Here is a 14,291-nt window from a genome sequence, read left to right as displayed (position 1 = left end):
TTGAGAGGTCACTTCGCTGGTCTCATTGCAAGTAGTTCTCAAACCATACCTTTAATCTTCTCCCTACTCAACTTTGACTACAGAGATTTCTTTTGTCATTAACCTTATTTAAAGCACCTCTTCCCCCCACCCTCTTTGCAAAATGTTTCCACTTTGAACCAAATTTCCAAAAACATATTCAGTGTTCCTACTTGGCCTTCATCTCACTCTGCTGAAGTCTTGGACACATAAACTGTAATCCTTAAGGTGCCTTTCAGAGATTTAAGGTCCTTTTAGGGATTGTTAAAAGTAGCCATGAGTGCACATATGTGCATAAGCTTACTGGAACTGTTCACTAGAATGTGAAGGGTAACTAGAACTGTCAAATGGAAGCTAAAGATAGAGGGGTGTGTGAAGAGAGCATAAGTATGGCATTGAGATACAGGATCAGCTGTGATCATGTTGAGTGGCAGAGCTCCTACCTTCTATGTTTCCATGTTAAAGCAAGACAAGAAACAAGATAAAAGCAGTCAAAACCAGAAGGTTAAGTCTGCATTCTCTCACCTCATAGCCCTTTTGCAAGAGGAATTCTGCCAAATACGAGCCATCCTGAAGAAAAGAAAACAAACGTAAGAAATTTGGAATGCTATTCAACATTATGGTGCATTACAGTTTAATTTTTTTTAATGTTGAAGTAATCCAAAAAGTAAAATTAACCCAGGTTGGGTTGTTTACTTGCACTGCTGATTGACCAAACAGCGCCTTAACTGTTGGAAACTAGAGTGGAATCCAGAAATACTCATGTCCCTCTGCCCATATTGCCAGAAATCAACTAAGCTCTCTTCATTCTGATAGGACAGTTTTGGTCCCTTAGGGAAAGTATGCATATTCCATTGAACACACACAAAATACCTTCCTAGCCTTGTTTTTAATTCCAAACCTAACAATAGGAAAAATCCAGAAGAGAGAATAAAATCATTGGGTCAGGTCTTCAGGACTCTGGAGCAGCCTTGCAATGAGGTCACAGAGTTGGACACATTGTGCATGAATGGTACATTGTAGCTGGAGTTGAAACAGACTAGAAGCAACTCTCTAGATGATACCATCACAAGACTTTTTGGAAGAATCACAGAGCAGAATGACATGAACACACAATGAAATTAGATTTGTCTTTCCATAATGTGACTGTAAGACCAGAACCTGGCATGTCTACAATTACCACGTATAACAATTTTCGGTATTAATGTACAATAAATAGCATCAAAGTCTAAGCCTGAAGACATTTGCTGACTCGAATTCGTCTTTAGTCACCTGGCTCCAATGCAAACTCAAAAAGTGTCATCTAACCACCCTTAAAAGAAGAATGATAGAAACAGTGACGTCAATCAGCATTACTAATCATAGCATCAGGTTTCGAAAGTCTCGCACTGGCAAGGAAGACCTCGATATAGTCAACCGGGTCTTTAGCACAATTAGGATTCCAATGTTATTTTAACTGGTAAAACACAGGGAACATGGAGCTTTGAAATATTGCTTGAGAACCCTGATGACTTTGGGGTGTAGATTGGTCAGCATACTGGAAATAATGTGCCACAATTCAACGGAACTGCAAATGTTGTCTTTCAGAGGTGTGCAGGCAGTGATTTTTTGAATCAATGGTTCGCATTTTGGCACATTGTTCGTCAAGTTGGACGATGTTACTGACTTCATCAATTATAACGAGAACGCTCTGTAGTCACAGCAGCACCACTGGGAAGAGTGGACGCTGCTGGAAATACTGACAGTCCCACCGTGCCAAGAAGCCCAGGTAAATCCAAGGGTGGCGGCCTTGTTGGGGCTGGAAAACCAAATTCCAGTGACAGATTGAAAGGGGGCGTTGCATTTAGGGTGAGAGATCTGCCTCAAATAGGCCCAGAAGGCCAGCAATAATGCATCCACCCGCTTCCACTCCTACTTGAAACCAGATATTGCGGCTAGATCTGCTAGGATTTCCCATCACATGGCCCATCTGCAACTTCTCAGATATTGAATCAACTCATGGAAATATGCAGAAGCTGGAAAATCTCAGGCTACGGCTCATATGTCGCGCTCATGCCGCAGTGCCAGACAGTTACCATGTTCAACAAGAGAGGATCTAACTATATCATCTAACAATGTTCAACAGCATTGCCATGACTAAATGTCCACATGATCAAACATACTGGGGGTTTGTCATTGATCACCCACATAAACAGTGGCTACCAAGGACAGGACAGAGGCTGTGAATGCTGAGGTGAGTAATTCACTTCATGATTTCTCAAAGTCTGTCTACAATCAAGACATTAATCGGAAGTGCAATGTAATCTATCCTTCACTGGCCTGGGTCCAACAATACTCAAAGTTCAACTTCATCCAAAATAAATTAAATAAAATGTTATGAAATAAAAGAGTGTCAGACCAGAAACATTGACTCTGTTTCAGTCTCCACTGATGCTGCCGAACCTGGTGAACTTCTGAGGCACTTGGTTTTTATTTACCACCCAGAAAAGAGCAGTCTAATTAGTCGGTACCCTGTTCACCAACTTAAACACTCACTATCTCCATCAATAACGCACAGTCACTACCGTGTATGCATCTACAAGATGCAACTCATAAGTCTCCTTTGACAGCACCTCCAAGCTCACAGAGAGGGCAAAAGGTCAACAGGAACACCCCCACCTGCAGTCTCCCTGCAAGCCGAGCACCCCCAATACTCTGGCTATATCACTGTTCCTTTACTGCGGGATAAAAATCTGGAAGCTCACTTTGCAGCTGTAGTGAGTGTGGGTGTTCCTGTCCAAGATGTAGCAGTTCAAGGAAGTAGCTCACCATCACCTTCTCAAGGGCAATTCAGATGCACGATAAATGATTACCTTGCTAGTGGTACCCACATATCTCATGAAAGAATAAAAAATACTTACGATCATCAATTAACCCAAGGGCCGGTGAGCTGCCCAATGCTTCCCTAATCATTGGTTAAATCTTAAGACAGGTCTTAGGGGGATAGCGACCTGGTGGACATTAAATGCTCCTCCTCCTTCAAATCTGTCCGTAAGGGAAGATAAAATCCAGCCCAATGCATACAAAGATTAATCAACAGGGAAGAACAGCCACGATTACCGTTTGGTACTAATATTAATGTGGTGTCCATTATTCAAATAACCAGTTGCTTGAAGCAGGACAGTCTTGAGAATAGTAGGTAGTCAGTCCTGAGGCAATAGGTTTGACTTTTCGCACTGACACTGCTTACTGACAACTTTGATCAGTTGCTCACCATCAGTTGTGAAAATAGGGAAATCAATGCAGGATGTCAGAATGCATGTCAGAAGCTGTCTTTTATCTTAGAACAGAACATGAGAGCAAGTTATCAAGCTCCCCATTCAAAAGCCGGACGATCTGCACAATGACTGTCTGAAGGTTGTTTCCTTTTTGTTATCACAAAGTACAACTGATCTCTCCAGCATGCGTGTAAATTGACTGAAGAAACAAAGTTGTAAAAAACACACAGTCTCAATAATGGACCTGGAAAGGCATCCAGGAACTTTCCAATGACATATAATTACTCAGGTTTGAATACTGACTGAATCCAGCCTCATTTAAAGTGATATTCTGGTACTTTTAATACTGATTCAAAACCTTGCCCAAGATTGTATCATTCAGGTGAGCAAAACATCAGTAGCTATGACACTTAGCTTTTTGTTCTTCAGACTGGTTCATTAAAATAAAAATTCTGGTATTTCATGACTCCTACAGGCTCATGCTCCATTCCTGCCTCTTGCTTACTGCATATGCTTCAGTAACTGCCAATCTCACATAAACCTTATGTACAGATCGATACTAATTTTATCCAAAATGTACCAACTTATTGTGCTTACTGACAAACTCACTCTACTGCAAAAGTACCTAATATATAGAATAGCACACCACTGAAAGTCTTCATGCCTGCTCATATAAACAATGAAATCAAGGGTCCCACCGTACTGTTGCATGTTGCATTCCTACCACTGCTGCCATCTAATGTGCTATATGGTATCGAAGAGGAACAGCAGGTGCCCAACCCAGTTCAAGTTTGAGATTACAGAGCACGCAAAAATTTGGCAACATCTAGCGAAATTGAATATTGGAGTAGAATGTTTGAGATATTTGAAAGTCTCTCCAGAGTTTAGGATTAGGCCTAAGAATCAAAGCACACGCTAAAGTTTAGCAAGTATTAGTTAGAAGATAAAGTCACAAAATATACCAATGAAATTCACCACAATGGACTCTCAGTTTCTTGAGTGTTAATCCAAATCTTCATCCTAAAGCAAACAAACAAATAACGTATTGCAAGTTTCAAGCCGGCCCAGGTGGAATAACAGGTTTGTGAAAACAAACAATTCGATAATGTGATAAAAGGCCAGAAGGGTCTATGCCTGAAACATCAGCCTTCCTGCTCCTATGCTGCTGCTTGGCCTGTTGTGTTCATCCAGCTCCTACACCTGGTTATCTCAGATTCTCCAGCATCTGCAGTTCCTATTATCTCTGATACAATTTTAACCCCACCGCGAAGCCTCTTCTAAGGATGCCTACCCTGAAGAAGTTACCTTCTCCCTCCAGAGGAACCTCAGGGATCTCTCTCCCACTGCAGCTCTCTCGTAATATCCACCTCCCCCTCTCTCCCCATTTATTCCAGAACTCCCTACGCCTCCCCCATTTCTGATGAAGGGTCTAGACCCGAAACGTCAGCCTTCCTGCTCCTATGATGCTGCTTGGCCTGCTGCGTTCATCCAGCTCTACACCTTGTTGTATCACAGAGTCTCCTGATAGAACTTGCTGACAGGATTATCACAGTTCAGCAGTTTCTAATCAAACATCAACAAAAGACTGAATACAGATGGTCATACATTGCGAGAATTGGTGGGACTCCCAGAAATGTTAACATGTCAACCTGTTAAACGATGGGCAAAGCTGGAGAGAAAACAGTCTTTCAGAAGACAAGTGGCCATGAAAATAATTGATTCACAGTTGTGCTGTTCCAAATGTCTGATGGGACAAAGATTAAGCCAATGGCGATGTTCAAGAGAAAATTCCTCCCAAAACAGCATTTCCTTAAGGGAGTAATTGTTCAAGTTCACAATAAAGAATGAATGATGACAGGGCTTGGAATATAATGGAGGAAAGTTGGGAACTTCTGCAAAAGTATTACGTAAAGGAGGTTCTCTCATCTGGAACATGTTCAGATCACATCTTGTCAATGATGTTGTTAATGAAGTTAGATCATAAAACAGTGATATTGCAGTGGTTCTGGGTGCTCTACCAAGCCTTGTTCAAACATTGGATGTCTCTCAGGACCAACCCTTCAAAACAATGACACAAGAAAAAAAAATGGAATAACTGGATGATCAGAGGAGGAGAGACAGTGATTATGGGAGACAGCTTACAGGCTCTGATTTATCAAACTTGCATGGGTTGCAGAGTCCTGGGACGAAATCAGAAGAGATGGTCAGCAAATCATTCAAGAAATGTGTAAAAACCAATGCATCTGCTGGCATAGATGATGATTATTTGGAGAATGACATGGCTGTTGACAACAAGAGTGCTGATGGAGATGACATTGATGATCCATACAAGGTAATACTCTGCTCTGTTACTTAGGAAGCTTTTCTGTGCTGTGAGAAAACTGAGTGAAATTGTTTACTTGGCATTTGGTTTTGATTAATTTGGTTAATTTAATTAATTTTCTCTTTGGAAATTAACGTGCGAGTTAGAAATTCAATAATAAAAATAATCTTTACTCACTTGCACTCTTGAGATTGGGTTTGGCAGGAATAGTCTGTAATGTGGCAACTATGATAGCAAAACACCGGGAGAAGGTTGATTTTAACACCTTCAAGGTATGAACAATTCTCCTCCATGTTTTTGACTAAAAACATAGTTTTGGAAACTAAACTTTACATGAGTATGTATAAAAGATTTGGTGATTCCAATCTGTGACCTTCAGCTCTACCACCTCTGCTACAAACATTCCATTCTTTTAATCTCAGTGCACACTAAACATCCCATTGTGCCATCGCTAGCAGTATTGCATTTATCAATCAAATCTCCAGGCTCTAGAATTCCCTCTTTTTCTTTAAAACTGAACCTCCTGGTCACTCAATCTCATGGCTTCTCCTTTGACATCAGCATACATTCTATTCAGATGATATCTCTGAATTGCCTTGGGATATTATTTTATGTTAATGTGCTGTATAAATGCACCTTTGATCTGTTAATTCAAATTTCCAGATGATGCAATGTTCTAAAGGCAACACTAAAGTGATCTGGCATGAAAAAGAATGAACCTTCTTAAAGACCTTTGATGAAGAGTTTATCCAGTGTCCAAAGTAATTGTCTTGAGTTATCCTTCGTCACTTCAGTTAGCGGAGAATAGACAAAAATCACTCAATTAAAGTGAAGAAATTCAATTGAAAAAGCTGTTGGACGCTCAATTGCTCAAGCCACTATAACAGGCTGCTTTCATTTTCACTATGTAGCAGGTCTCAAAACTGAACTGTACATTGCATACCTTCATTTTTAACATGTCTGTAATGACAATTTTTACATCCAAAGTTTACACTTTCATTTATGAAAATGACATTTTAATTTTGTACATAGATGTTTCAATGAATTTTGGTGCTTGGTAACTCTTGAGAACATGCTACACAATCACTTATTACAACTAAGCATGCAACCAAAGTTTTGTACTTCATTGACTGCATGTTATAAAGTCACAGCATTGACCACATAGAAGTTAATACTGAGTGCTCAGCACTATGTTAATTGGTTTGCTCAAATTTAAAGTTTAGAAATCTCAAGGATCCAATTAAAAAAACACTGAGCTAATAATGCTGCAAAAGGAAATACAAAAATCTGCCAAGTTTCCAGGATAGCAGAAGTCAGGAGTTTACAGAACGACAACTAACCCTGATCACAGAAGTCGTGGAAAAACTAACACCAAAACTGTTTTTTGTTAATGTTGATATTGATATTGATATTATCCAAGGGGGTTAAAATTTCACATTTCTCCACTTTTATCAAGTTGAAAAAGACAGTGTATATTGCTGATGTAAGAGAGATCATAAACGAAACTTGTCAAACTCCGTCCTACAACCTTTGCTCAGGCTGCTTCTCAGAGTTTCCACTTACACTGGAACACAGAGGCACAGTGCTGGTATCAACTTCCTTTTTGGTTTTTTTCTGTTCTCCAATAGGAGAAGTGTTTTGTAGATAATGCGAAGGAACAGCAGAGGACAAAAGCTCCAAACTACACAAGCAGAACAACTCACAGAAATACATTGTGGCAATATCACTGGACCAATAATGGAGAACTCCACGCTAATATTTTGGAGACATGGGTTCAAATCCCATGATGGCAGATAGTGAAATTTAAATTCAATAAAAATCTGGAATTTAAAACTAGTCTAATGGTAACAGTGTAACAACTGCTGATTGTCATAAAAACCCATCTGGATCACTAATGTACTTTAGGAAAGAAATATGCTGTCCTTATACAGAGATAATGGGAACTGCAGATGCTGGAGAATTCCAAGATAATAAAATGTGAGGCTGGATGACCTGTCTCTGCCTCCCTAACCGGTTCTTCCTCTCACCCATCCCTTCCTCCCACCCCAAGCCGCACCCCCAGCTACCTACTAACCTCATCCCACCTCCTTGACTTGTCCGTCTTCCCTGGACTGACCTATCCCCTACCTACCTCCCCACCTATACTCTCTCCACCTATCATCTTTACTCTCCATCTTCGGTCCGCCTCCCCCGCTCTCCCTATTTATTCCAGTTCCCTCTCCCCATCCCCCTCTCTGATGAAGGGTCCAGGCCCGAAACGTCAGCTTTTGTGCTCCTGAGATGCTGCTTGGCCTGCTGTGTTCATCCAGCCTCACATTTTATTATCTTGCTGTCCTTATACAGTCTGGTCTATATGTGGCTCCTGGCCCACAGCAAAATGGATAGCTCCTTCCTGCCTTGTGGTTAATTAGTCATGGGCAATAAATGCTGACATAGCCAGCAATGTTCACATCTCAATGAATGTTAAAAAGTCAAAATATCACTCAATTTTGATCATATTGATTTCAGTTTTTCATTTAGTCCCAAGATCTTGAGGAGTTTATCGTGGGGTTTTGGACTGTTCAGTGGAAAGAGCCATGTGTTCAAGTCAGAATGATGAGCCTTGGTGAATTGGGCCAGTGCACAATTTAGGTTGTTTACAATGTACTAGAGTGCCCCACTGGAATGGGCAGATATTTAGACTGTTAGAATAAGGCCAGTCAGGAACATTACTTTTTCCTTTATGGTATCTCAATGGCAAAAAGGAATTTAGAGATGACACCATGGGAGGAGATCAGAGCTTAGGAGACAACAGAATGGGAGACGGACGATGCAGCCAAGAAGGTAGTCTCTAATTTGCAGACAAAAATCTCTCAAAAATTTCTTACAATGAAATGAAAAGATATAGAGGGTGACAAAGCAAAAATCAAGCTTGTTTGGGAACAGAAATGAATTTCATGCAGCCTTTGTACCCTGGACTATCTTGGAGGAAGTGTGGGAATTGAAGGGGAGATGTTAGACAGTAGGCAAATAAGATCTGGTAGAGGTGACTCAGCTGACTATACTTAAACGTATAGGCCTCAAATGTAAGTGCAAAGTACCAGGGAAAGCTGTGGAGTGAAGGGGTCTGACAAGATGCAGATGGCTATTTAGCAAGACAAAAAAAGCAGCAATATTCTAACAGGTAAAAGATTTGAGGAGTGTAATTGGGTGTTAAAGGAAAACCATAAATTAGTAAAAACAGCTAAGATATATTTTGAGAGGTTGGAAGAGGAGAATGGTTGGGTTGTAGTAATCAGATGGAGTAATGATATTGAAGACGACGAGAATATAATGCCTTATCAGTAATTGAGACAAAGATAGTAACATCTTAGGGAATAGCAAGGTCAAGTAGTTGGTTATGAGCAAATGGATGTGTATGTCAGACATGAATGTTCAGGACAAAGCTCTGTGCAGGTGAGTTCACAACAGGCACACCCAAGTTAAGAATAACAAACCCTATAATTTGTACTGCTGGATCTCTTTCAGATTTAAAGCAGGCATTGTTTGAAAATTTCCCACTTACATCAACTTCAGCGCAATTTAGAAATTTATTGCTAAAAATGTGAATCATTTGGTGCTCAGAGTAACAGGGTAAATAATTATTGCATTAAATTCACTATCAATTATTCTTTGTGCCCATTATGCGTGTCAAGCACAAACTAATACAAAGAAAATGCAATACAGATGAAAAGCAATCAATGTGGATGGTAGAGATTCAAAGTACAAGCCATTGCGCAAATGGGTATAATTTCCTCATATTTCACCGCAGATAGTTGGAAAATATCATTTTATAAGCATTTGGAGGGTGTAACCAACTCTTAATTGCATGTTAGAAGTCACTGAAAATATTTTCACGTGGCACTGAATGACAGTCCAGCCAGTGTGGAACTAGATTGTCGAATGACAAGTGTCTGGACAAGACATGTTCAGCTATCATCTAACTAATACACTTACACACAATTTCATTGTCAGATCTCCAGCAACTTCTGAACAAATATGATACCAGATGTGCACACAATTTCTGTTGGCAAACAGCATAATTTTCAAAATGATACGAAATTACTCAAATGTACAAAATCTTAAAAGAAATCAGAGGTGAATCACTGATAGCAAGAATTGTCGATGCTGGCGTCAGAGATAACATGGTGTGGAGCTGGAGAAGCACAACAGGCCAGGCAGCATCAGAGGAGCAGGAAAGTTGACGTTTTGGGCCAGGACCTTTCTTCAGAAGGCCTGCAGTGCTCCTCCATGTCCACACTGTGTTATATAGAGATGAATCAGTTACATTTGTAACCTTAGGCATTCTAAAAAAAATCATAGGGAGAGACAGACATAGCATCATACGGCATTGAAACAGACCCTTCGGCTAAACTCGTACACGTTGACCAGACATCCCAATCTGACCAGCATTTAGCCTATATCCCTCTAAACTCCTCTTATGCATATACCCATCCAGATTTCAATGTCGCAATTGTACCTGCCTCCACCACTTCCTTGGACAGCTTGTTTCATACAAACACCATCTGCTGTGTGAAAAAGTTATCCCTCAGGTCCCTTTTAAATCACTAAATGTCTTAAGATTCTGATGTTGTCCCAATCAAACTTGTGACTCTCCTTATCTGTGTGAATGGAGATGAGTGAGTACTGGTCATGTTTTTTTGGTTGTTAGTTGGTTTGCATTCACACGGAGAAGGAGAACCACCAGCTCGATTGGGGCTACATCAGGATCTGAGGACAAGCCAAACAGAGGTAATTTCGGGAATTCCTAGAGGCTTGGTTCTCCATCAAGACGGCCATCAATAAACATGTAGAATTAGACCCTGTATATATACCACTGAAGAAAAACCGGAAATGAGGTAGCCAATGCCAACAGACCCCAGTGTTTAAATACCAGGCAAGAAAACACAAAACGCTTCATCGGAGGCTGCATTGATGATGTTAACCAGCAAGGTAATGAAACATCTGTGAACTAATGAACCATCTTGGCAAGCGAACCAACCAAAGCTAGGGAAGAGATTACTAGGTCCCCAGCAGAGATGTTTGTAACATCAACAGCCATGGGTGTGGTGCCAGAACACTGGATGTTGGCTAACATGATGCCATTATTTAAGACAGGGTGTAAGAAAAAGCCAAGGAACTATAGACTGATGAGACCGTCAATGGTAGGTGAGTTGTCGGAAGGGATTCTGAGGGACAGGATTTACATGTATTAGGAAAGGCAAAGACTGATTAGGGATAGTCAACATGGCTTTGTATATGGGAAATTGTGCCGTAACTTGGAGTTTTTGAGAGGTAACAAAGAAGACTGATGAAGGCAGATGAGTAGATGTCACCTATATGGACTTCAGCAAAGCATTCAACCAGGGTTCCATATGGTAGATTGGTTAGTAAGGTTAGATCACATGGAATTCGTGGGGGGTTAGCCAACAGGATGCAAAATTGGCTTGAAGGTAGAGGGTTGCTTTTTGGACTGGAGGCCTGTGGCCAGTGATGTACCACAAGGCTGGGTGCTGTGTCATTTCGTCATTTATATAAAAAAGATTTTGGTGTAAATATAGGAGGTACGGTTAGTAATTTTGCAGTTGACACCAAAATTAGTGATGCAGCGGGCAGTGAAGATTATCTCAGAGTATAATGGGACCTTGATTAGGTATAGGATACCGGGCCAAAGAGTGGCAGATAGAGTTTAATTTAGATAAATGTGAGGTATTGCATTTTGGTAAAGTAAACCAGGGCAGGATTTATACAATTAATGGTAGGGCCCTGGGGACTGTCGGCAAACGAAGAGACCTATGCGTGCATGTGCATAGTTCCTTGAAAGTGGTGTTGCAGGTAGACAGGATGGTGAAGGCGGCATTTGGCATGTTTGCCTTCACTGGTCAGAACACTGAGTATAGGAATTGGACGTCACGTGTGGGTGTTCAGGACAATGATCACTTTTAAAATCCTACATACAATTCTGGTCACCCTTCCATATGAAGGATATTATTAAACCTGAGAGGGTGCAGAAAAGATGTGCAAGAATGGCTTCAGAACTGGAAGGTTTGAGCAAGAGGGAGAGGCTGAAGGGTAATCTTACGGAGATTTATAAAATCATGAGGGGCATGGACAGGGTGAATAGCCAAGGATTTTATATTAAAGCAGATCTGGAACAATTTGTGGCAGAGAACATGAAGTACCTAAAATTCACTCATAATAGGATACAGAAATGCCTTCTACTATTTTCCTCAATCTGCTCCAATTACTTCTATTCCTGCAAATATTCAATCCTTGCTATGCCCAGTTTCAGAAGCACGAGTCTTCCTGCATTAACTTAGCTGAGAGGTCTTTGTTAATATTGCAACATAGTCCACAGGGAACAACAGGGTCAAATCCAATCCTAACATCACCCACAGTGACTCATGCCAACTTCAAACAGGGGAGCAAATGAGTACTAATCTGTACTTTGAAATCATTTGTCCCACCTCTGTTCACAGGCTTTGACCCAACCATCAATCTTCCAACACAGGGCTGCTCAAAGTGGGAGCTGAGACCACAACTGAGATTGCAAGGTGATATTTTGGGGTAATGCAGCAATGGCCACACAGAGTTCTATCCAGCTCCTCTCTCTCTTGTAGGTCATTCCCATGGGTCTTCTTGTTTTGCAGCCCCGTCCCCATTCCACTCTGACAATTTTTACCAAGTGCTAACAACAATTTTCAAACCTTGAAATGGGTTGCAGTGGGAAAATATTTGGGAAGTACCGTCTTGTCAGCATCTAAGCAAAGCTTTATTAATTCCCTCAGGATCAGACCCAGGATTTCTTTAATTTGTTTTTGGTACTGTAAAGGTAAAGTTGGTCTGCCATTAGAAATGAAAGAAAATCACATTTGAAATCATTAACATAGTCCATACATTTTGAAAACAAACAAGTAAAAGGACAGCACTACTTCCACATACAAACAAAAATTAAAACTAAAATTCTGGAATTGATGCCATTGGACTGAACCAAAAAGGCTAATTGACTAGTTTCAGATGACAGTATGTATGTATTAAGTATTACAAGCATTGTAGCAGGAAACTTGAGCCATCACAGCAAAACTGACGATCGATTGTTCTGACCTTGTTTAGCATGTACTATTTGATATATTATGTAAGATTGTGCAGCACTATTCACCTGTTACAACGCACAGTTCCAGAACCAAAACAAAGATTCCACTAAGCAAAGTTCTGGCTAGAATGGACAGTTCATATCAGATTCCTTGCACAAAGATAAAAGGGGGAAAAAAACTTAACAGCTCCACAGACATGTTGAGAACAGATGTCATGACTATATTCTTTCTAATCACTAATATATCATGCACACTAGGTTGCAGCCAAGTTAAAAATTATAGGCTGTGAATGGAACTTGCACAGAGATATTGCAGCTTATCTAATGTAATTTGAACTGCAACCTCCACTCTGTTTCCCTTAGATTACATTAAGGGACAGGAAGGGACTAGAGGAGCTGAGGAACTCCACTTTAGGCAGACCTTCCATGAAATTGGCATCTGATAAAGAAGCCCAAAATTGGATCAAATCCAACCAAGGACTGAACTTCCACAATTTGTACTTGAGAGTAATTAAAAGTTGGGTGGATGTCCTGTGTTACAAAACCTTATGACACAGAGTCTACCACTTACTCTCCGGCACTCCACCTAAACAACTCCCACAATATTTGAAAGGAAGCATCTTACTTCCTCAATTCCAGCCTTCTGTATGGCAGTTTGATTGCATTAAGCTACCTGTGACTAGATTGGATCAACTATGCCACACTTCTGTTGAAAACAGAGCTGAAAATGCCAAGTTTGCAATGGTATTCAATCCCTGTCATCAGGAATAAATCTGTTATCCGTATCATGCAAACACAAATTTGAAAAGTTTGAATGCTGCATAGTTACCAATTACTAATAACTGTTCTACTTATTTGCAGCCAGGCTAATAATAAATTTATGTGCCAAGTCATATAATTGTAGAATGGTTATCATAGAGAAGGCAGCCATTTAGCTCATCTCTGGGTCTCAACAAGAGTGGTTTAGGTCTACTTTTCCACCCAGTCACTTGATCCTACAACTTTTCTCCCCTACAGGTGCTAGTCAAATTTAATTCAGTTTGCTTCTGCCTTCTTTTGAGCAATGCATTCCAGACCATAGCCATTAGCTGTGTAAAAATATGTTTTCTAATAGTGTCTTTGATTTTTTTTCTCTACTCACTGGAATTAAATTTCTTATATGAATATTTACACATAGCACTTTAACACTGGAAAACATCCCAAAAACTTTACAGATGGAAAAAGGTATGAAAAAGAATGGCGGCTATTCTTTTAATCTTTTCATGGGATATGGGCTTTGCTGATGAGACCAGCATTTATTGTCCAACCCTAATAGCCTTGGAGAAGGTAGTAACAAATTGCCTTCTTCAATCAGTCCAGTCATTGGTATGTAGGGGCACCCACAGTATTGTTTGGAAAAGATTTTGGGTTTTAAAGGGGTAGAAAAGAACACCACTTTGGAAAGAAGGTCCTAGAAAGCAGAGCCAAGGTGGCTGAATGGTCTGCCACTGAACAAGGTGAAAGAAGATAGAGTGAATGGAAGAAATAACTGATAGAGGAGGGTTCAAAAAGCTGCAGCAAGTTTCAGAGGTACCTTGGGACA

At 40.4% G+C, this 14,291-nt stretch overlaps 1 protein-coding gene across 1 annotated transcript in view; it reads right to left on the bottom strand.

Annotated features, from left to right (window-relative positions):
• gmds (GDP-mannose 4,6-dehydratase) overlaps nt 1-14,291 on the bottom strand; it is a 625,969-nt gene that overhangs the window by 514,372 nt on the left and 97,306 nt on the right. Inside the window, exon 2 of the mRNA XM_048547800.2 lies at nt 544-588. Coding sequence (XP_048403757.1) covers nt 544-588 — 45 coding nt within the window. The remainder of the gene's footprint in view (nt 1-543; nt 589-14,291) is intronic.

This window comes from Stegostoma tigrinum, chromosome 2 (assembly GCF_030684315.1).
Source record: "Stegostoma tigrinum isolate sSteTig4 chromosome 2, sSteTig4.hap1, whole genome shotgun sequence".
Lineage (NCBI taxonomy): Eukaryota > Metazoa > Chordata > Chondrichthyes > Orectolobiformes > Stegostomatidae > Stegostoma > Stegostoma tigrinum.
The sequence above is the reverse complement of the archived record's forward strand: the minus strand, read 5'-3'. Positions and strand labels throughout refer to the sequence as shown.